Raw genomic sequence first — 25,288 nt, forward strand, 5'->3', positions numbered from 1 at the left:
ACATCTTCACAAATTGAAAGAAATGTGGGCGACTGATTATTCTTATTCGAAGTTAAACAATTTGTTATTAGTGTTATATAAAGAATTTATTAATTAGATTATAATCTCTTACCAAGAATAGTGTTTAAAATGGTCTTTTCATTTGCACCAGTTAGGTTCCCCCTCCTGAAAAGTTCCACTTGTTGTTTTTGTTTTTTTGGTTTATATAAAGCTTGTATATCTTTGGGATAAATGTAGATCCCACTACCAGGCATCAGCTCCATCATCTAGAATAAGAAAAAGAAGCCAAGATAAAAGAAAATCACAATCCATTTATTTCAAAGCTTTATTATTATTATTAAAAATTAAAAAAAAAAAGACTCAAAAACTTTTTTAACCTCCAGTTAAAATTTTTTTTATTACTCATTCCGAAATTTTCTTATCTAATTTATAGCTTTTTTAACTTCATGTGAATAAAAAAGAATTTTCTCCCTACTTTCCTACTCGACCCTTTTTATCCCTAGTCGGGAGAGGCCTTGAGGGCAAGCAAATATTTTCTTAAAGATATAAATATTTTTTTCAGTATTAGGGAAGGGAAATTCTATACTATTATAAACACATTTTCTTATTTCTAAATCATGTAAATTTTCATAATCGTACTTTTATTATTTAAAAATGTTTGTCCACATAAGAATATGTATTTTGTCAACAAAATGGAGGGAATCAAGAAGGGCTAATATGTAGGACTGTATAGTCCAACTGCAGTTTTAATTATCCTCAAGTTAAAATAAACTTAATACATTCTGACAAAATTTGTGTAAATATTGTAAACAGAAACTTGCTTGAAAAGGCCTACCTAAGATCTTGGCGGGATGCACGCCAGAAAAGCCATGGCAGCTGGCTTTCACCAAATCCCCAACTTTATACTGGCAAAACTCCTTTCTTGGATCTTTGATGCGTGATATGGTTATGATGCTGACCTTTTCTTCCTCTATCCACTCCATAAGGGCATACATGGTTCGTTGAACAAAGTAATAATAGAACCTTTCAACTTTCACCTTCTTGAACCGACGCTATCTTGTTTGAAAATGGAGAGCGGAGCCGATTTGACCAATCAGCGATTAGAGGAAATACCGGAATCAAGGAATTCAAAACCTTTATGACTTCAAATGATTAAAAATCGTAAAGTATATACGTGAGATTTTTTTTAGTTATTCATCAGTTTTGCTGAAATTGATCAGGAACAATCAAACGTATTTTTATTTTTACGTAAATACCCGATTCGCACACTTCCGGTTATTCCGGATGTAAACGAAGAAGGCGCCATTTTAAAAACAAAGATTGAAATAAAAGCGAAACACTCGTCACTGCTCCGAAGCTATGTACCCTCACAAACGTGGTAGCTACCAGGTTTGCCATGCCGATAAGTCTAATCCAACACTCAAAGTATCCCTTTGGCGAATGCAACAAGGAAAAGACAACATTTCATCAGAAAATTTCGACAATCGAACTGTGGCGTGTGAAACTGCTGGCCCTGTCACCATTATGATTATCGATGCCTTTCATGAGAAATCATTTAACCAGGTTAGTTTTCGTTACGATTGTGTACCGTAACTGTTGATGTAGTTGAAAGGTAACAAGTTCCTAGATTTCGTTTTATGCATTATATTCTGATGCTTGTAAATTATCCAATATTCATAATCGTAAGTTACAAGCCCGGCATGTAGCCATTATTTTATTTATTACATTTTATTTGTGAATTTTTATTTCCCCTCAGAAATGACTTCAAATTGTAAAATGTTTAAATGCAATGTCAAGCAGATTTATTTACTTATTTCTTTTTTACGTCATCAGTCACATTGTGATTTATAGATATAGGTTATATGATCGATATATATAATAGCCTATCAAATGACATGTTGCACCGAACATTATATAGAAACATTTGTGCTATTTATGTACTTTTACAATATTTGTTTTGTTTTTAGTTGCTTCAAGATGTTGCTGAAGAACCTGCTTTCTTACCATATCATATATGTTGACGGAGATTCAGAATGAGACAAAGAGTTTGATATATGATCCTACACCTGACAGAAAAAGTTGAGCATCTTGGACCACTTTGGTGCTCATCTTGTTTCTATTTTGAGGATTGTAATGGATAATTGAGATGCTTTTTCCATGGCATCCAACATATTGAAACCCAAATAGCATTTGCGGTTTGTGTTCATCAGCAGCTACTGACGTTGTCCCAAGCTCTGAAGTTTGACAGCAGTGAAAGGGAACAGACAGGGTTGCTGTTATTGGAGCCTATGTAAAAGACCTTTGAAATCTGAGGAACAGGCAGTCCTTTTGACCTTAGCTGGAGAGTAGGTCCATGTGGTTTTCTTCAAAAGACTACTTGTGGACGAACAGGTTGAGACAACAAAATAATTCGATTCAAGGAAACGTTCATTGGGAGATTAGAAACTTTTGTTAAAGTAACAGGACATGACTACAAATGAAAAACTTTGTTTTGTTTTCACAGTTCCTAACAGGATTGAACAGGAATATAACATGAACATGTTCAATGTCCAGAACAGAGACATCATTTAACAGTCATACCTTGTTTTGTGTCACATTTACCAATGAGATTTGAATATAGAAATATTTTTTGATACTTTTTTGGAAAAGACGTTTTTATATATATGCCTTAATTTGATTTTGATAGACTATGCATACCTAAATTGATGAATAGTGTCTCTTTTAACATGGAACAGAAGTCCATATGGACTTATTTTTAATAAATACTGTGACATATCTCATACATGTGTTCAGTTCATTATTCGTTTCAATTAAACAATTTGACCTGCCATTCTCCATAAATAGCACCTAGTGGTAATTGATCAACAATCATCATACATGGTGTTTTGAATTCTCACGGGTTGTATCAGCGTATAAAGTTCATTAAAAATATAATATATAGAATGTTTTATTGATCGTACAATGCATTTATTATTCTATAAGTAAGGATCCTGGATTTTGTAATTTTTCCATGCAATTTCTAATCATCCCCCCAAAAGAAAAAGATTTAAAAATTCAACATTGAAATTTCCCTCTGACTAGCTTTTTTGTGACAAAATAAGAAATGACACAGTTCACTGAAGTGTTTGAAAGTGAATAATCACTAAAAATTTACAGAAGTCAATCCAGTTAAAGACCCAATTTTAAGATAATGCCCCAAAATTGTAAACTGCCTGTCAATCAAACATTTAACAATAGATCTCAGGTGGAGGGACATCTGCAGACACTGGTCTCCAGCTACCCCAGAGAGGTGTTTTGATAACAATAACAGCCAGTATCTACAGGCATTCTTTAGATCTTGAGGAAGCCCAGTATACCAGAGTTTTGATAGCATTGACCTGTCCACAACTGCTATTTTCTTGTAATTCAATTGTTTTTAAAAAGACCTCTGAACACTGGAATTTCAATAGTATTTTTCCCCCCTTTATATACATGTATTATAAATTACACAATCAGAAATCAAACAATAATTTGCACAATAATTTCTAAAACTTATAACTTATTGAAATAATTTATGTCATGAATTTTTTATACCTCTATATTTATAACAGAAATTATTCATTGAGTCAATGTCTGAGAGAGAGGGGGTGGGTGTAGAATGTGTGTCATCTACCCTTACATGTAGGAATACAACCATTATTCAAACACTATGACCACAGAAACTCTGCAGAGGTCCCTGAGACAGGTCCTGTGTATATCAAGACAGCATGGACAGGTAGATTTCTACCATGTTTTGTCTGTATTTCTTAGAGTGTCATGGGATATAGCAATTAACACCTTGGTAGACCCTGGCCACTCCAGGTAAATAACATCTGTTTAGATTGGGCTCCACCTACATTTTCACAGACCAAAGGGTCATGAGATAGGTCTTTAACATTCAGTTAATTACTATGAAAGTGTCAAAAAGTATTGGTAACCCCCACCCTCAAATGACAAAGTCCCAAAACTGGTACATAAATATTGGATATGCTTGAAAATGGCTAAGTCCAGAAAAGTTACATTTTAGTTATACATGAAAATGACAAAGTTCAAAAAGTTACACTTTAGTTATACATGAAAATGACACAGTCCAGAAAAGTTACATTTTAGTTATACATGAAAATGACAAAGTTCAAAAAGTTACACTTTAGTTATACATGAAAATGGTTAAGTCCAGAAAAGTTACTTTTTAGTTATAACTTTTTTGTACCTCAAGGCCTAGGTATAATTAAGTTATACTTTAGTTATAACTTAGTTATAACTCATTTCGGTATGGGACATACTATTTTTTTTTTGGTCAGTTATAACACCCGAAAACGGAGGTAAAAATCATCTTCGCTTGCCATGGGTTTTGGGTCCATTCTGCTCTTCGTGGACTGAACACATTTTGCTATCGAAGATGGAATTTTTTTTTTAAAATGCCTAGATTGTCCGCTTGCATAAACATGTATTACGGTGGTAAAAAAAGTCTAGTAAATCCAATGAAGTTGTAGTAATATAGATTATATATTTATTTAATTTTTGACTGAGAGGGCTTTAAATAGCTAGGCAAGTAACATCGGTTTAAAAAAGGGAGGGGGGGGGTCCTAACTCGCGCCAGCTGAATAATTTAACATGGAAAAAAGGGAAATTAAATATATCAGAATGAAGTGGAATGGTTAATTAATAAGAATAATATTGTACATTTAAGATTTGATTAAACTCCCCGTACCTGTATACAATTACTGGTGCTCTCTCTCTCTCTCTCTCTCTCTCTCTCTCTCTCTCTCTCTCAGTTATAGATTCAGTACTGTTGTATAGCGTGTATGAATAGAAGCAACTAAAATGCAAATCGTCAAATAATGTTGTCTATATATTTTTATGTGTGAACTAATTGCATTTGAAACCGATATTTTAAAACATCCTTACAGTAGACTTGGATGGGTCCATGTGGCGATCTATCCACTGCACACTTATAAAGAAATTGAATTTGGGAGGGGGATTGGGACAGTTTGAGTGTATATACATGTACACAATTTAAGGTTTTGAAGATTGGACAATTTAAGCCAATTTCCTGTTGCTAATGTAGGCTGGATTATTAAATTAAGATATATTTATTGAAACAACACATGTCCAGTTTATTAATTGGCAAAACATATATAATATAGCATTCAGTCCGTCTGTCATAATTTAATTTTACTTGTATCACGCAATTTGATTTGTTGAGCACGCTGAAAAAAATATTTGTTTATATTGTATAAATGTAACTTGGCATGGGGACACACCTCCTTGACAACCAAGACGACACTACTTTTCCTTTTCTAATTTGACATTGGACAATGGAACACTGATACGTTGATAGGCCTTCGAACTAGGCCATGAAATTGAAAATCAACGGAATTAAACATGCACAATTTATAAATACTGTACTGTCTGTTTACAAGTAAAGTTACATAAAAATAGAAAATAAAAAACTCTTGACATGTACAATGATATCATATGTGAAATAAAACAAAAACAAAAAAAATGGTATATCGAGTATTTTCATATGGGGGTTACTTGATCCGCCTATCGAAGCATAAAATGCGTCTCATGAATGTCTTACAACAGATGACGTCAATTGTCTCATCGATAACATGTGGATCGCTATCTATGAATTGCTTACATAATTTACTGTGTCGGATTTAACTGGCGACAATGCTGCATGCTATGGTAAGTCATATTGTAGTTTAAATCTGTTATTTTGAATTCCTTTTTGCCTGACCAGGCCATGCTAATATTCAGCCCGAAACTTGGATGTACTGTAAATCAAAGAAGGACTTCCCTTACAGAAAAAAGGTACATTTTAGGTACCTTTGTTGGGTACACTTTTGGGTACATTTTGGATACATTACAGGTACAATTTGGGTACACTTTGGGTACTTTACGGGTACACTTTAGGTACACCTAAAAGTACCCGAAGTGTACCCAAAAGGTACCTGTAATGTACCTAAAGTGTACCTAAAAGTATACCCTTTTTGGAACCGGACTTTGAAAATATTTCTAGCTGCAGACGGGTACTTTTTCGGGTACATTGTTCTTTCCCATGCAACTGTCTAAGTTAAAATTTTCCGGGGTACCTTTTGGGTACCTTATTATTTCCAACTTTCCAAGTATCAATTTTTAGGGTACCTTCTGGGTACAATATTTTTGGGTACACACTTTGGGTATGCTTCGGGTACACTAAAAAGTACCCGGAAAGTACCCAAAAGATACCCAGAATGTACCTAAAGGGTACCTAAAAGTCTACCCTTTTTGGAACCGGACTTTAAAAATATTTTTAGCTGAAGGCGGGTACTTTTTCGGGTACATTTTCTTTCCCGTACAACTTTTTAAGGTTTTAATTTTTGGGGTACCTTTTAGGTACAATTTTGTCAACATTGTTGTTCCCATTTTGGGGTACTTTTTGGGTACATTTCTTTGATACATTTTCAGGGTACATTATGGGTACATTGTTGATACAACCCAGGTACATTTTAGGTACTTTTCAGGTACAATCCAGGTACCATTTCAGAAACTTTTCTGGTACAATTCTGCTACTATTATAGGTACTAATTAGGTACATTATTGGTAAAATCTGGTTACCAATTTAGACAGTTTTTAGGTACAAACTGGGTACATTTTAGGTACATTATAGGTACTTTACGGGTACAATTTTAGGTACAAACCCGGTGCCATTTTAGGTACGTTTTGGGTACATTCCGGGTACAGCATAAGTACCATTTTAAGTACACTCTGGGTGCCATTTTAGGCCCTTTTCAGGTACCATTTATGGCATTTTCCAGACTTTGCTTGCCTCTCCTAAAGTATGCTTGACTAACACTTCAAATGTACTGGAGTTCTGCTAGTTTTTATGAATATTACCAACCATGTGTCCTGAAAAAATGAAGAATCTTAATATATGAGAAATTACATTTAATTCATACTATAAAAAATTATGACAAAGCTTCTCTTCTTCGTAATCCTATTTTTCCTGCAAAAAAAAAAAACCCATTTAATGAAATATAATAAAACCAAATCACAATACGAATGTAGTTTACTGCACTTTTCTTTGTCTTTAATTCAGTTGACTTGACGCTTTAAATTATCTTTATTTTACACCCGTTTCGTCTCTTTTAACTTTCTAAATTAAATATACTTATATTTTCTTAGATATTGTTCCTTTATTATTAATTCGATTAAAATCTAACAAATACATGTAAATAAGTGCATAAATGAAAGAAATTTAAAAAAAACATTTTCATCATAAATGATTAACACGTGCAATACAATACCAAGATTGCAATGAAAATATTTTAACTTATCTAACTTTGCATTAAATGGTTGTGCTAGATAATCATTCTTAACAGCAACATCTTTTCATAGTCTGAACAGCAACAAGACATGAATGTGAACCATGGATGCCCCCAAACTTAACGGTTTTCAAGACAAGTAGGTCAAAATTCATGTCAAGGTCAGAAGATTAAATTTGGTACCATCAGAAAGCCTTAGTGGGTCTAAAGGTCATTAATGAGGTACTTATATGTACAGTTTGTATATATATTAAAAAATATTTTCTTGTCACAAAGTATAAAAATGGCAAACATAAAATCCCTACCCATTTTAGTTGAAAAGTTATAACTAAGTTAAAGTTATATCAATATGCCACTTATATTTTATTACAGATCATAGGATACAAAATATTTTAACAGCAATATTACCTGTGCATTTTAAAAAGTTTCACAAAAATGTGCTGTAGATTCTCTGGATAAGTTTTTGCTCACTTTCCTTTGGGAGAACATTGATGACGTACATTCTAAAAAAAAAAATAATGCAATTATTTTGTGGGCATGTTATATATCTATTTAAAATTAATAGAAACAGTTTGTATGATCTGTTCAAATTAAATCAGTGATTTGAAACTGATAGTGGAATTAGTCATCCCAATTTGACTTGCTGTCAGACAAATTTAAGACATACCAGGGTCATGGACTTCCCATCCACTATACATATAGGCCTAGTAGTCTCATTGGACTTACCTAAAATGTGCATGAACTGAAGTGTCATTCAGAGTAAACTCATTTTGGTCTGCATAGTGTAATTCTCAGAATGGCATATTAAAACCTGAGTCTGGTCAGTGGTCACACCATATAAATTCTGTATCTATCATGAATTATATTCTGAAAGAGAAATGAAATTGTAAATAATCAAAGGATACCAAAGACCTTCCAATAACCAAATTACAGGACAATAAATAAATATTTCTAATCACTGGTCACTTGTGCTATCAAATTAAATTTTTACTTGTCAATTGATAACTCTTACTGTTCCTTCGGACCAATCTGATTAAAACCAGCTCCTCGATCCGCTCCTCGTATTGCGACAACATAAAAATAAAGGAGCGGATCGAGCTGATTTTAACATAATGCCGACGTTACTTAAGTTATTTCAGTTTGACCTGCTTTGTACATAATAAGAGTGGTTAAACTATGAGGTGTTACAAATGAAATAGCATTGCTGTGTCTAGCGAGTATATATCTAGTTGATGCAAATCGCGGGTTATCAAGTGCCGGGTAGAAAATGAAAATCGTCTTTTAAAAGTGTCCGACAATAGACGCATTTAGACTAGTTAGCGAATTCCATTGTCCTACTTTACAAAAGACACATAAGTTACATAATTCAAGATACCTCTGACTGTTACCCTTGCTTTCTCTATATGTTATGTGCAGTGAAGATCATCAGACACAAATGTGAAAGGGATAAGAATCGGAGGAATTTCGGATTATCAGTGATCATGACTGGCATGAAGTCAAAGAATCTACAAAATACACTAGTGTGTAAATCACTTACTTAATGGTTGGGAGTCTCTTCAGGATAACACCACAAAATCCCTCGGGTCCCTGTTGAAGGCTATTCTTTGTCTGTTCATAAAGTTTACGGTATGTCACAACATCATAAACATGGCGTCTGCATGCTTACTAAGCGCGGGAACTCGGAGTTGCACACCCGATGCTTTTTATCAGGAACCCGATCTCAATTTACAGTTGTTAGAGCCAAGTACTGTGAAGACCCGCTCTGAATTGATTGGTTAATTAATTAATAAGTTAACTAGTTTATAAAAATAATATGATGATCTTCAATAGTTTCCTTCTGCAGGGACATCTTTTGACATACAGTGTATATCAATATTAAAAAAAAAACCACACACCCCCCAAATAAATAAATAAAAAAAAAATAAAAATCATATACAGATAGATCTATATATGTATGTATTATGATATATACAGATTGTTTACCACACACACACATATATATAATTTTTTCTTATGAAATTGCTGCAGACTAACAATCATGTAGCATTATCAAGTTCAAAAGAGTATCTTACTACTAGGTCTCTACAATTATTTATTTTTGATTGTTATGTTTTTAAAAATGGAAAATAGCTTTCCATTTAGAGGTTTAGGGATGGATCCCTTCATGTAATCCTTCAGATTTTCTTTAATACTATAGCTACCTTAATGGCAGAACAAAAAAAACCTTTTTATAGATAAATTAAAATTCATTAACATCAACAGGATTTGCACTATTTCATATATATATATATATATATTTTTTAAACAAAAAATGTCTACAACATACATACATCAATAAAAAAAAAACATGCCAGATTGAAGTTGGGTACATAATGCTGGTACAATTGACTATAAAAGCTTTCTTATTTCAAAATCAGTTGTGAAATTGTTTAATGTTTATTTTCATATTATTTGTATCTGTTGTGAAATTACAAGGTTTATTTAAATGGGTACATTTCGGGTACATTTTCAATAGTCACATTTAAAGTTGGTACATTACGGGTACAATTTAACTTTTTAATTTACCCAGGGTACATATCTGGTAAACATTTCAACATTAATATTTTTTGTTGGGTACATTTCGGGTACATTTCAACTTAGTAACTTTAAAGTGGGTACATATCGAATACATTTTAACTTCTTTAATTGATACCCTGGGTACAATTCGGGTACATTTGAACATTTATATTTTTCTGTTGGGTACATTTCAGGTACATTTTAACTTTTCAATTTTTAATCTGGGTACATTTTGGGTACTTTTTACAATAGTCGGGTACGTTCCGGGTACTGTCGAAAAATGGCTAAGTTTTTTGCGGGTACTTTTTGGGTACCTTTTTCAGGGAAAAAGTTGCTTCGGGTACCTTACAGATACATTTTAGGTACCTTTCGGGTACATCTCATTTCTGTAAGGGTTGCTCCCAATGTACGTTAAGTTAGGTTAAATAAAACAGTTATTTCGAATGTTGACAGTCTAAAGCTGCATAGTAACAATTTTGTAAAATAAATAAAGCAAAAATTACTCGATATGATATCAGTACCATACAAGAATACTTGCATGAAGCCTGAATATTTTCCGATATCCCAAAGTGAAAGAAGACGCCGCGCCATGTTCATTTCAGTCACTAGGCCTAACAGTTTTGGTAACTGTCGTTTCGTTCAATGATAATGTTTATGATAATAATGTAAAACTACCAAAATTGTACACAGTTTTTAAGCAACGATGCAATGAAGATGTATTGTGAACGACTTTAAAAGATGAAAACCCTTACCAAAATATAAGCCCTCTGGCACACAGTTGCTGCAAATTTGCAGCGCATTTGCGGCAAGTTTGCCGCAACTAGTTGCGGCACATTTGCCGCAAGTATACTTTTCGTATGCAAATTTTTCTTGTGGCACAGTTGCGGCACACACTTGCTGCACACTTCTGGCACAGTGTGCGGCATATTTGCCGCAAGTATACTTTTCGTATGCAAATTTTTCCTCTGGCACACAGTTTGCAGCAAACTTGCGGCACACACTTGCTGCACACTTCTGGCACACAGTGTGCGGCATATTTGCCGCAAGTATACTTTTCGTATGCAAATTTTTCCTCTGGCACACAGTTTGCGGCAAACTTGCGGCACGCTCTTGCTGCACACTTCTGGCACACAGTTTGCGGCACACTTCTGGCACTGTCTGCTCGAAATTAAGGGATCCTATATAAACTGTCATATTACAAAACAAAAACACAATAATAATTCAATTAATATAATTTCTAGAACAATGACATATCAAGTAATTAACATATTCAAAAATACTAATTAAAAAAAAGAGAGATTCAAAAACAGAAATGACCAGGTTCTTGTAAAATATGTTATCTATCATAGGAACAACAGTAGAAACATACTGGAAAAATGACAAAGGTAGAATTTTTCAACAAAAAAAAGAAGAAGAAAAAAAGAGAAGCATTTTTAAAATGTTACATGTAAATCTTCAATGTTTTTATAACATCTATAATGTACAGGGTTTGGAAAATGTTAAGTAAAAGCTGAGTTGGTTACATAAAGTACCATGCTTAAAAAAGTTCAACTTCACCATGCACATGTAAATTTTTCAAAGAATGCCTGATCACTTCTGAAAAGACACATGCACATTTACAATGCTTCCATAACAGCTGTTCAAGGTCTGAAGAATGTCAAATAAATGCTGTAAGAGGAGTTGATTACAAAAAATAGGTACCAACTATTCAGGAAATCCTTTAAAAAATGACAAAGTTCAACTAAATGTAATTTTTTTGAAAAAAGTCTGATCACTTTCATAAAGACACATGCACATCTTCAATGTGTCCATAACTACTGTACAAAGTTTGAGGAATATCAATTTAGATGTGCACGAGTTGATCACACAAAATAGGTACCATCTATTCAAGAAATGCATAAAAAATAACAAGTTCAACTACACGTAATTTAAAAAAAAAAAGTCTAATCATTTTTAAAAAGACACATGCACATCTTCAATGTGTTCATAACAACTGTACAAAGTTTAAGGAATGTCAAGTTAGAGGTGCATGAGGATTTGATTACACAAAATAGTTACCATCTATTCAAGAAATGCTTTAAAATGACTAAAGTTCAACTACATGTACATTTTTTTTTTTAAATGTCTGATCACTTTCAAAAACACATATGCACATCTTCAATGTATTCATAACAACTGTACACAGTTTGAGGAATGTCAAATTAGAGGTATACGAGGAGTTGATTACACAAATAGATACTGTCGATTAAAGAAATGCTTAAAAAATGACGAAGTTTAACTACATGTAAATTTTTCAAAAAATGTCTGATCACTTTCAAAAAGGTACATGCACATCTTCGATGTATCCCTAACAACTGTACAAAGTTTGAGGAACATCAAGTGAGAGGTGTGAAAGGAGTTGATTACACAAAGTAGGTACTATTACAGGAACGCTATTGTCGCTTGCCCACCAGTCATTCAGCATTTTATAAACTGTTTGCACATTGTGCAACCCGACCAAAAATATAAAATATAATTTTAACAAGATGTGAGAGAAAACTTAAAGAAACTGCAACAGCTTCTAATCCACAAATATTGCATTGTGCAATGTTAAAAAGTTCTCGGTGAAGTCCCACCCTGGCCATGAGAGTACATTTTATTTGGAAACTGCTGCATAAAGAATTTCTTTCAAGATCAAAGAGAAAAATATCAACCCACTGTGGCACTTTTCTGGCCTAAGGTCAGGTTGTGATTTAAATAGATTTGTGAATTTTGGCCGTTTTAGATCAATCATGTCAAATGAAAGTTTTTAAAAAATAAAATCCTTATTAAACTAGCAAGTGATATACAAATGATGCTATAAAGGCTAGAATTGTATATACAATTAAGACAAAGGAGTTGACATGATCTTAAGGACATGTAATTAAAAAGGAGGTCTATCATTTGTATAACATGACTATGTGCATTGTGCATCAATAACAGGTTTCAGCAACATTTGCAGACAAGAATGAAATATATTCAAAATTCACACATGTAAACTATGCACTTTTCCTCAGAAAAATCTGGAGACAATCTACATGAATTTTAAAGTCAGTACTGTGAAGGACTTTATATTCTGATAAATTAATACAGACTTGTGGGCCCTTATTAGGGAGAACACTGTAAACATTTACACAAGTTTCTCCATCATAGATGAATGGGAGAATAATAGGACTATCTCCATGCTGTCTGCACCTTAGAATCAAAAACATGATTGAATTCTGGACCTTCTTCTAATCTTCCACTTGTTCAGTACTTGGTCATCACAATCACATATTGTTCGCAACAACTCTACTGTCCCATCCATTTGTTGTGATAAACTGTAAATAGTTTTTCGGTTAAGACAGAGTGCCTTTACTCACAAATACATGTAGCAGTCTCATCAGATTCACTTGGCAAGTGTGTATAAATTGAAATGTCATTCTTTTTTTTAAACTAAATAACACTAAGTAACTTCATTAGTGATTTATACACATTAATCCAGGCCTGCATATTGGAACTCTCAGATATGGCAAGTTGAAGACAGCCTATCAACACACCATCACAACTTCTGTATCTTCACGACTATCATGAAATATATTCTGAAGAAGATATAAAATTGTAAATAATTACGAGATACCATTGGCCGTCCTATATACAAGTTTGCAAGGCGTCTAACATAGGAGGAATCATTCAGGGGTGTGTACATGTAATTACCGTCGCCCGACACCTGGGGCCACCGATTTTCAAAGCCGAGAAATAATCAATGTTGCGTTATAGCCCATTGGGCTAATAAATGCAATATTTGATGTACAACTGTTAATACCATGCTGACCAGACTTTACGTACAAATTAACTTCATTGTCAAGACAAGATCTTCAATCCATTTTAATAACGTATATGCATTGATGGAGTGACAAAATTGAGATTCTGGAGGTCACATCCCTGATCATAATGCAGTTTAACTTTTCTAACTGGACATCTGGGTTCAAATCATAAGCATTTGAATAAAAAAAATAATCAACCATTCATCAACATCATTTACTGAATAAACTATTCAGTTTTGCAAATATAACCCGAGTAGAAAGTAAACAAAAAATAGCATAATTATTACGGAAATAGGCCTAATTATTTGTTTGTTTTTCGGCCTTTTCCCCTCTCTCTCCATTTTTTTTAAGTGCCTATATGGTCCTGTCCAAATGTATAAGAAAAAAAAATCCGCGATGGCTACGATAATGCAACTAGAAGGAGTCTAATCTATTCTCATACAAAGGAAATTTAAAAAAAAAAATAAATTCCACATAATTTCAAAGAATTGAATGAAGAATGTAAATTTATAAACAAACACTGACATAAGATTTGACGCAACAACATACAATGAGCGATGGTCAGTTTCGTTTTGAACAATATATTACAGAGTTTATAACTATAAGATACACAGTAAATCACTTACTCAATGATTGGAAGATTCTCCTCAGAATATCTGCATCAACTCCTGTTCTCGATTCATGTTCAAGATGTTTACCGGTATAACATCATGGCGTCTGTTGATATCAACTTTCCCGCTCAGCATATAATATTGAGTGAATCCCACACCCGACGCATTGAACCCGATCTCTATTTGCGATGCATAGAGCCGTAAAGCCCCATGAAGACCTACTTTGGTATACAGCTTAGATTATTCTAACTTAGTATCAATTAGCATTCCACAAACCAGAATAACGTACCTGGATAAATTATACGACATAAAGGTGAATTTTTACCACTCTCATTTGATTAATTTCAACTCACAAACCCAGTATCTGAATTGTAATCAATGTTCAGATATACATGTAAATAAAGAAAAGAAAAGTTCTCTCTCTCTCTCTCTCTCTCTCTCTCTCTCTCTCTCTCTCTCCATTTATTTCAATATAGATATTTTTTCTTCACTTTTTTTTCTAATTAGATTAAAATTTCAGATAACTGTGCACTTACATCTTATTTTAAAGGGGCATTAGCTGTGAAAGTGATGACAACCATTTTCTTTTTTTCTTCTCAAAATCTCTCGATGATATTGAAATACATATTGATGACTAATAAGAACATTTATTTTTTATTATGTACAAAAACAAGAGAATTAACCCTAATAAAACTACGTTAGATAACCGCTTTTAATGTAAAGAAATATATACGGAAGATGTATTCACTGCACCCAAATCAAATCATTTCTCAAATAAAAACAAAAACAGCATACACATTTTGCTGACAGCATGCAAAGGTAACTAGAGAATAATTATACTGTCTTGCAAGACAATAATATTCAATCACCAAAATCACATATTCATTTAGAGGTTAAAAGGTGTTTGAAATAATTAAATACAAGTGTAATTATTACTTTAATATATAATAACTATTATAGGGCAACTTTCATTGAATTCAATATTTGGTGACAAAATGACCGCTAATTCCCATTAAGACAAGAAGATGGAAGGGGTACACAAGAAATGTTGCATATATGTTCTATTATAGAAAATGTTGTGATGGATATATTGAAATGGCTCTTTTATTCTAAATATTCAAGAAAAGTCGTGAACTTTGGTGCCCTTGCTGTTTCAGTTCTGAAATTTTAAGAAAAAAGTTGTGAACTTCTGGCACACGATTCTGAATACCAAAGAAAAAGTTGTGGTGCACTTCTGGCACACAGTTTTGATTCTGAATACCAAAGAAAAAGTTGTGGTACACTTCTGGCACACAGTTTTGATTCTGAATACCAAAGAAAAAGTTGTGGTGCACTTCTGGCACACTGTTTCATTTAGGAAAAGTTGTGGCGCACTTCTGGCACACTGTGCCACTAGTGGCACACTGTGTGCTGCTAGTGGCACACTGTATGCCGCTAGCGGCATTAGCTGCACACTTCTGGCAAACAGCTCTTGCACACTGATTTGTTTGCTGCAAACTTGCGGCAAATTTGCAGCAAACTTTACATTTTGGTAAGGGAACAACTAGGTATTGAAAATGAACATCTATAGTAAAAGGGCAAAACAAGCTGCAACCGAAAACTATTATTAGGTGAGGGAATTTCCCTTGCTTTAAAAATAAACACCGAACTAAAATGACCCATGTACATATACATGACACGAAATAAAAAACGTACTTTCCTTCTCCATAAGATACTTAAACCAGCCATATTTTCTGTAAAATTCAAGTTTACCACCACCAGCGCATTATAACCGTAATATTTTTCAGCAATCCGGAATATCGTTTTTTGAAGAAGAAAAAAAAATAGTGCTCCTAGCTCGCCCTAGAATATTTTTGCATTTATGGTCAATTGAAAAGGTGTATATTATAAAAATACTTTAAATATTTTGGGCGAGATGAAACCAGTATGGCAAAACCTTTACAAAATAACCAGTTTTTGGTGAAAAATGACAAAAATACGGTACCATATCCGGTTCTAGTATGTATACAGCTTTAGTTGTGCTCCTATTTTTAAAATCTAACATGTTTTTTTAAACCCCGGATTCTGATACATATTTATAACACCAATACTCGTATTCAACATTTACTTTCATTTTTATATATAAGGGCCATATTTTGGGGTTTGTGAATCAGGTTCTTTGTGTCACTAAATGTCAAAAATATAACTATTTCTATGTTGTAGAAAAACAAACAAGTAAAACTCAAAGGTAAGACAACTTTTTCATTATTTTTCAAAATATGTAGTAGTTGTATATACATGTAGCTCATGCAACAGATCATGATTTTCATTCTTAACTGTGAGCTGAATTAATAGCATTCACAGATACGTCGGTCACATGTATCATATTTTCTTGAATATAATACACATTTGTGTGCATGAATATATGCACCTTCCTTTTTAGGCATGCTAAATTGAGGGGAGAATGCAGTTCATGTGTACGATATATGCAATAAAACCTTGACCATGTGGTAATCTTGACTTTATATACTTTGTGATAATTTTTAAAGAATATCTTAAAGTTTGCAGAAATAGCATAAATAAAAAGGACATGAATTTAATTTTAATTTTTTAAATAACGCTAATCATTTATTATTGAATATCTTCAGGGAAATAGTGTTAATCTTATTGAGAAAGCATTGAAGTTTTAACAGACTCTAATTGCCAATGTTGTAAAAATAAAAGCATTTGATCAATCACAAAAAATCATATACAATTAGGTGCAATTTATCAACCCCCTTGTTATAATCATAAAATGATTAATGATCAAATCCATTAATTGATGCTGTAAATTATTGGTGCTCTGTGAAAACAATGCTTTGGAGATGGCAGTGAAATAAGAAAAATTTACACAGAACCATCCAAAACACTGCTGCATTAAGATGGGTAAAATACATAGTATACATGTATGTCAACAGTCCTTTACTGCAAAAGAAAAGTTAATTAAAAATAATCACGGATATGTCAAGACAGACAGAGAGTTCTCTATAAATAAAGCAAATGGATCAGTTAGGGGGGGGGGGGGGGGGTCTGACTGTACAATGTTCGAAATTGTAATTGGGATAGACCAATTTATTCTCTATGCTGATTTTCTAGGTTTAAAAGAATAGAGTTATCTCAAAAGTCGACGTCTGATAAATGTTATGAGGAAAGGAGGACATTATTATGGAAATGGAAAGAAAATATGCTTTCTATGTCCATTAAAAGTAAATAATTATAATGTTTTAAATTTGTGGGTGTTTCTTTTTTCAATGTTGCGGTCTATGCCAATTCGATGAGGTCTATGTCATCTTGTTTTGGCATAGACCTGTTTAAACTAATTTCGAACACTGCTGACGAAATAAAGTGACAATTAGTGTATGTGTACACAGCAATATTGGCTTTGTGAAACATGCTGCATGGTCACCATATCATGATATCTTGACACTTATTTCTTTTGCATAACAAAAGTTATTTCAAGTTCTTGAGCTCACTTTAACATTTCATTAATGTCTGACATTCATAAACATTACAATTAACTAACATTTTAGTGGCTATAATTAGTATCAAATTTAGCTTCATTTATTTCAGTTGAAGGTAAGGCATTATGTTAAAGGGGCATGGGCACAATTTGAGCTGAAAATTTCCAAATTTTACTTTTCCATTTTTAGCTCACCTGAGCCAAAGTCTCAAGTGAGCATTTCTGATCAAACTTTGTCCATTGTCTGTCGTCGGCATTGTCATAAACTTTTTACATTTTCATCTTCTTCTCAAGAACCACTGGGCCAATTACGGTATTACCAAACTTGGCCAAAAGCACCCTTGGGTAAAGGGCTTTCAAGTTTGTTCAAATAAAGGGCCATGTCCCCTTCAAAGGGGAGATAATCACGAAAATGCAAAAATAGGGTGGGGCCATTTAAAAATCTTTTCAAGAACCACTAGGCCAGAGGAGCTGAAACTTTCATGAAAGCTTCCTGACATAGTGCAGATTCAAGTTTTACATAGAAATATATAGGAAAAATCTTTTTCTCAAGAGCCAATGAGCCAGAAGAGCTGAGATTTACATGAAAGTTTCCTGACATAGTGCAGATTCAAGTTTGTTCAAATCATGGCCCCTGGGGGTTGATTGGAGCCACAATAGGGGATCAAAGTTTTACATGAGAATAAATAGAGAAAATCTTTAAAAATCATATTCTCAAGAACCAATGAGCCAGAAGAGCTGAGATTTACATGTTCAAGCTTCCTGACATAGCGCAGATTCAAGTTTGTAAAAATTATGGCCTCCAGGGGTAGGTTGGGGCCACAGTACGGACTAAGGTTTTATATGCAAATATATATGGAAAGTCTTCAGATATGGACCAAGGTAACTCAGGTGAGTGATGTGGCCCTTGTTTACTTTGCTTTACAGCACTCGCAATTCTTTGCCATGTTTATGTTTACATAAAGATTATTTTTAAATAGAAAATAGCATGTTTGAAACAAAATGAGATGTGCTAAATCAAACGTTAGATTCTATTTAATCATGTTCAGAATTAACTTGTAAATTGAATAAAATCTGCTTTAAATGAAACTTTTACTTGTATTTTTTACCTATGTAAACAAAAACATGACACAAGCCTTGTAAGTTGTTTACATAACAAAGAATTTTTAAGGAGTAGATGACCCCTATTGATTTTGATGGTCACATGGTCAAAGGTCAAGGGTCAATCCACTCTAGACATAGGAAGATATTGTCTGCTCAATATCTTAACCCTTTCTTTGACAGATGTCACCAGATTTGGCCCCATGCAACTATTTTTCCCCAAATTAAAAAATTATCTATCTGGAATTAGAGATGCATACAATGAGAGAAATGCCCTTGGATTTATTGTTTATTAGAGCAATATGTATCTGAATAGTGATGAATATGAACTGTGCTTCTAAAAGATATTTGACCTGCTAAAAAGGTGTATCCATGCAGGCAAATGGAGAGTATATGGAAGGGCACAACTTAAAATGATCAAGACATTTGTAGTATAGGTGAAGCAATATAAGTAATATATTTTTGGAACTCTGATCTCCACTGTATTATAATGCGATCTGTGATTATTTTGAAATTTGTTTTGTAGGTTTAGAGATGATGATGGAAATGAAAGTGCAGATGGTAAGTCAATTTTTAGGTCACATGAAAAAGCCTTTAAATTTTACTATCTTTTTTTTTCTATTCTACACTAAGTAGGTTGTAAAATTTCCATGTGTTTAGTAACATTTTGTTATATAGAATAATTACCACTAATCTATGCAAGTCAATAGAATTAAAAACTTTGATGCTAATTAAACTCCAAAGAAGGCGCAACAGAATAGTTTTTGTAAACAGTGCCACAGTCTGAATATTCAAGGGGAGAGAACTCTGAGAACTCTAATGGGAAGACTTGATAATGCTATGAATACAAAGTAAATTTTAGTCAGCTTATAACACACTGGTGTGATAATTACCAATGCCATTGGTACATGTATGTTAATCTAAAAATTAAGAAACATTTATATTGTATTCTGAATCACCCGCGTTTCACAATTCTCAAGATTTTACTTGCACACTACTTCTGTACTTTGTATGACACTTCCACACGTGTGACAACCAAACAGTTGGCACCAGCAAAGTACAGATCAATTGTGTCCTAAAACTAAAAGGGATGCTTACTCCTCCTAGGCACCTGATCCCACCTCTGGTGTGACCAGGGGTCTGTGTTTGCCCAACTATCTATTTTGTATTGCTTGTAGGAGTTATGAGATTGATCACTGTTCGTTATCTTCACCTTGCATATCATATATTGATATATTAATTCACAAATTAATTCATGAATTCGCCATTCTTAGTGGGAAAAATGTATGTGAGGTAAATGTTGCATAACATTTGTAGTGTTGTTGATGGACAACGTATGACATTAGATATTGATAGGGTGGTAATTTCATAAGTTTCCAAGAACATTGGTTGTTTTTGTAAACACATTAAAATATCAAAAGTTTGACCACATTTACAATGGTTACCCCCTACAATTTGGGATATTTTGAATTAAGTGTGTACATAACGGCAGCAGAATAAATGTGCTGCTGTTCACGCGTATGCACTGCTTTGTAGTGTCTGATAAATTTTTATTGCAATAGGTTGTTGTCCATCGTTGTGCATTAACAATTGAACATTTTTAACTTTTTCTTGATAACTACTATTCCAATTCTTCTTAAATTTGGTATGAAGCATCTTTGGAACAAGTGGACATAAATTGTAAATTTCAGGACTCCTGCACTGCTGGGGCCTTAGGGGCAGGGCAAACACTGCCAAAAATTGACCAATTATTAGCTCACCTAAGCCAAAGGCTCAAGTGAGCTTTTGTGATCAAATTTTGTCCGTTGTCTGTCGATGGCGTCGGCGTAAACTTTTCACATATTCGTCTTCTTCTCCAGAACCATACGGCCAATTTCAACCAAACTTGGCACAAAGCATACTTGGATGATGGAAATTTAAGTTTGTTCAAATGAAAGGCCATGCTCTGTTCAAAGGGAAGATAATTAAAAAAAATGCAAAATTAGGGCGGGGCCATTTAAAAATCTTCTCAAGAACCACTGGGCCAGAAAAGCTGAAATTAATATGAAAGTTTTTTAATATGGTGGAGATTCAAATTTGTTCAAATTATGACCCCCGGGGGTAGGGTGGGGCCACAAAAGGGGATCAAATTTTACATGTGAATATATAGGGAAAATCTTTAAAAATCTTCTCAATATCCACCAGGCCGTATGAGTAGAGATTTAGGTGAAAGCTTCCTAATTTAGAGTAGATTCAAATTTGCTCAGATCATTGCCTTCAAAGCTAGGATGGGCCCTCATATGGGGGTCAAAGTTTTACATGCTGATATATAGGAAAATCTTCTTCTGGTAGAACCACTAAGCCAATTTCAATCAAATTTGGAACAAATCATCAGGTGAAGGGGATTCAAGTTTCTTGAAGGGCCATGTCCCCTTCAAAGGGGAGATAATCACAAAAATGCAAAAACAGGATGGGATCCATTATAAATCTTCTCAAGAACCATTGGGCCAGAAGAGCTGAAATTTACCTGAAAGCTTCCTGACAAAGTGGAGATTGAAGCCTGCAAAATTCATGACCCCTGGTGTTAGGAAGGGGCCACAATTGAGGGTCAAAGTTTTACATGTGAATGTATAGGAAACCAAACTTGGCACAAATCATCCTTAGATGAAATTTGTTAATATGAAAGGCCATATCTGTCTACTAGTGCATATGGTAATTGATGAATTTGTAGTCAAGTTTAATAAGTAATGAATTTTTAGCCATTAACTTTGAAAAGGTTTTTTTTTCCGAACCAAGCTGCTTGTATAATGATGGTTTTGCTCCAGTGTTTTTATTGCTAGGAACTGCTGCTTAGGTGAGTTATGTGGCCCATCAGGTGAGTTATTTGGCCCATGGACCTCTTGTTAAAAATCTTCTCTACAACTTCATAATCATGTGTAAGAAAAACTAAATGCATAGGGGTGTAGAGCAGGAAGGCCTCCACCAAACTTGTAAATTTCATGGTCACCAGGGTAGGGATTCTGACCCCAGGGTTGGACCAAACTTAGTATATAGTGTTTATGTGTAAGACATTTAAATAGCATTCTTCTTTAGTGCTATTGATACTAAATAGAAACTCGATAGATATTTATTTTTAGTTTGTCTTTTGCCCATTTGTCTGTGGATAATAATATATCCAAACATTTTATAAGAGAATAAATAGATCAATTTTTTTTCTTTAATTTTAATCTTTATCAATAAACCATGATGATTTTTTTATAGATATCAAGGTCAAGGGAATTTAGTGTATGAAACATCACCAATGTTGTAAATCATGTCTTTCTTAAAGTTTCAGATACACTGTATGATACATGTATATGATATATTTTATTCATTTAGATGATGGTCTTAAAGTGAATGCCCTGTATGTGTCAGCTGACATAGTGAATGATGATAAACCAGGACCGTCTGAAACAGCAGTATATGCAGAGGTCAATAAAAAGATTCCAGAAAGTGACAGCAATGCCAATGTTTACGCAGAAGTGAAGAAAACTGGAAAAAAAGCTGGAGAAGACAAAGCAACAAATGGTGCAGTTAAACACAAAAAAGGTAACTTTACTGAAAACTATTTAGACTCTTTCTCATTCAGAGAAACCATGAAATTCCTTTACATTTTTTGGTTGATAAAAGTTGAATTAATTTAAAGACAGGGGGTTTGATATAATAATACTTTTTCAAAAATATGATTCTTAAATGACTGTAATAGGTACACTTAAAGGGAACGTAGGGTCAAAAATCAAATTTTGATATGTGAAAACTAGTACCATGCAGACAACAAAATCTAGCATAGAAAAAATAATTGCTGCTGATAACAAGATTTAATCTGTCATTTACACTGAAAACTGAGCTGAATGGGAGAATCTCTTATCATGGCGGCTGATGACGTGTATGCGGCAATTCATTACAACTGCCGTGCCTAGCACTAAATGGGTTACAGAGTATCTATGATCTAAATGTTGGGAGTTCAAGCGAAATTTTGCACTGTGGTCAAAGGAAAAGGAATACATGTATCTACCTTTTAGCATCCCTGATCTCCCCCCAAAACTAGGAACATTGTGCAATAATTGGATACATAACCTTGGAAATGAATCTTTTGTTTTTGAACGGCATTTTGAGAAAGAGTCTTTTAAAGAGGATATCAGGGTAAGTACCAGTTATAGTTGCTTTTTACTCAGTAAATACTAATAATTCTTAATGTGTATAATTAGAGTTTATTTACAACAAACTTTTACTTATATAATAATTTTCTAATTTAATCTATCCTTATCCAGTGAACATTTTGTACAGGCTAAATATGAAGGGATGGGTAAACACTGCTTTTTAAATATTCAAAGTTAAATCAATATCTATTTAAGTTAAGATATTGGGATACACACCAAAACCTATTAAAAAGAAGATGCAGTAACTGAAATATTTGATGGCAGCAAGCCTAAGAAATAAGAGAAAATAGCTCAAAAAGATGAGGAAAAGGAAAAGCAGGATACATGTAATACTTTCAAAAATCATCACAGCACTAGCACATTTTGTATTATCCTATTGTTTTTAAAGAAATTGAAAATGTACAAGTAAACAAATGTAAAGTATAGTATATATGAAGTAAGTATATATAATTAATTAGTCATTATTTTTCAGCTAATCCATTTTCTTTTGGAAACCAATGAAAACTCATATGCAGAACCTATTGACCAACCTGGACTATCAGCATCTAAGGAAAACAGGTAATTTGATGCACTTCTCTATTAAATGATTAACAAAGTTTTACAACCAAGGTCATTTTAATTCCCCCTGTGCAGTTAATCTTTCAAGTCTTGACATTTACGTGGCAATTACTGCAGGGGTGTAGTGATAATCAACTGATTTGTGCTGTATACAGATTCACATTGTAAGATTCTCTTGTAAACAGATGTACTAATAAATCAGAAAGAGAGAAAACTACTATGAAAAATAAACTCTTTGTTGTGTGAAATACATATACATGTACATGCACTTTCATGAAAATTCATTACTAAAGTTATAAATTAATGGTTTGATTTCATTTTTATATTTTCAGCTCAATGAAGACATGAATAGTGACAAAAATATCCCACTTTCAATCCATATTGAAGAATAAATCAACTTTGTGCAATATATACAGATAGAATTGCCCAGTCATTGTCCATCATATGTGCTAAGGAATGTTCAAGTGAAGAATGAAGAAGTGAAGATATGAACAATCCTGTATAAAGAATACAAAATTAAAAGTTTAAGAATTAAGAGTGTCGTTTTCATCAATTTATCCCAATGCACTAGTGTTTTCATTTGAATCTGCTAATAATTCCTCTTCATTATAATCAGGCTCATATTGATATCCTTTGCAGTCAGACATGATCAGATGCTTTCACTGAGAGGCAATTGCCCGGTATACGTCATAAACAGATGGGATTGTGGGAAATATCTTAAAGAACGATAACTTTATCTTGCAAAATGGCAGCCTCCAGCAGATGATGTGTAGCTATATTTAATAGCCGATTTCTACACAACAGATTACAATCAAATGGAAATAACCAGTGGACTTAATTACTAAATATTTAGTATTTGAAATGTGAAAATATTTTTTTATACCCTACGTTCCCTTTAAGAAGGATTGCAAAGTAAAATGGTCAATCAAATGTTTATAAATTCTACATGTTGACGAAGAGTTGATTTCAGAAAGTATTGTTTGTTTACAATTACCAAAAATACATTGCTTAGCAACTGCAAACATGTATTGTGGCTTCAAAGTACATTGATTTAACCATAGGTTCGTCAATCCAACATTTGACAAAATACTTTTAATATGTACTACCCAATTTTTACAGTTTTGTTTACTACTGATTTCATCACACATATAGTCATAACATGATTTCAAGATACAATTTTTGGTGGATAAAAGCTTTAACCAGTATTTTAAAATTCATAATTCTCACACATTGCAATGGTAGTCTACCCAATTCCCAATAAATCATTACATTAGGAGTAGCACTTTTCACACCCAGTATGCTTTTACAAAAATCCATGTGAACATTTTCGATATCAGGAGCTAAATGAGCACCTCACACTTCACATCCGTAATTTGCAATGCTTCCTACATATGTATCAAATAAGGACACAAGCGTTGTAAAATTCAAGCTCATATTAGAACATTTTCTTTTTAGTGAAAATAAAGCTTTAATGTTCAAGGAACTTGTTATGAACTATTGAAGAATTCTGAAAATATTTGATTAGTTTTTAATAAGTTCAAGATCTTTTTAAAGAATTACTTAAGAAGACTTTAATTCTTAATCTATTCTTTATTTGTTCAAGAACATTTTAATAACACTTTAAGAAATTTCGGAGTTTGTGAACAGTTCTTTA

General features: G+C 33.3%; 1 protein-coding gene and 3 long non-coding RNA genes across 5 annotated transcripts in view; 3 read left to right on the top strand and 1 right to left on the bottom strand.

Annotated features, from left to right (window-relative positions):
- Positions 1 to 973, bottom strand: part of LOC125664702 (uncharacterized) — a 1,927-nt gene extending 954 nt beyond the window's left edge. The window contains exons 1-2 of one of the 2 annotated variants that reach the window (XR_008799786.1): positions 836 to 973; positions 1 to 266 (exon numbers count right to left, since the gene is read on the bottom strand). The exon at positions 1 to 266 is cut by the window's left edge and continues 659 nt beyond it. This is a non-coding gene — a long non-coding RNA (uncharacterized LOC125664702). The remainder of the gene's footprint in view (positions 267 to 835) is intronic. The other variant, XR_007366033.2, reaches the window with a different exon arrangement.
- LOC125678927 (hemicentin-2-like) overlaps positions 1 to 25,288 on the top strand; it is a 136,008-nt gene that overhangs the window by 89,937 nt on the left and 20,783 nt on the right. The window contains exons 11-13 of the mRNA XM_056145654.1: positions 16,522 to 16,546; positions 19,425 to 19,459; positions 22,256 to 22,465. Coding sequence (XP_056001629.1) covers positions 16,522 to 16,546; positions 19,425 to 19,459; positions 22,256 to 22,465 — 270 coding nt within the window. The remainder of the gene's footprint in view (positions 1 to 16,521; positions 16,547 to 19,424; positions 19,460 to 22,255; positions 22,466 to 25,288) is intronic.
- On the top strand, positions 1,363 to 2,780 carry LOC130051321 (uncharacterized). Its single transcript, XR_008799787.1, has 2 exons — positions 1,363 to 1,563; positions 1,968 to 2,780. It is a non-coding gene; the product is annotated as an uncharacterized LOC130051321 (long non-coding RNA).
- Positions 9,883 to 10,116, top strand: LOC130051323 (uncharacterized). The gene is made up of 2 exons (XR_008799789.1): positions 9,883 to 9,952; positions 10,079 to 10,116. It is a non-coding gene; the product is annotated as an uncharacterized LOC130051323 (long non-coding RNA).

Source organism: Ostrea edulis, chromosome 1, assembly GCF_947568905.1.
Source record: "Ostrea edulis chromosome 1, xbOstEdul1.1, whole genome shotgun sequence".
In the NCBI taxonomy this organism is placed as follows: domain Eukaryota; kingdom Metazoa; phylum Mollusca; class Bivalvia; order Ostreida; family Ostreidae; genus Ostrea; species Ostrea edulis.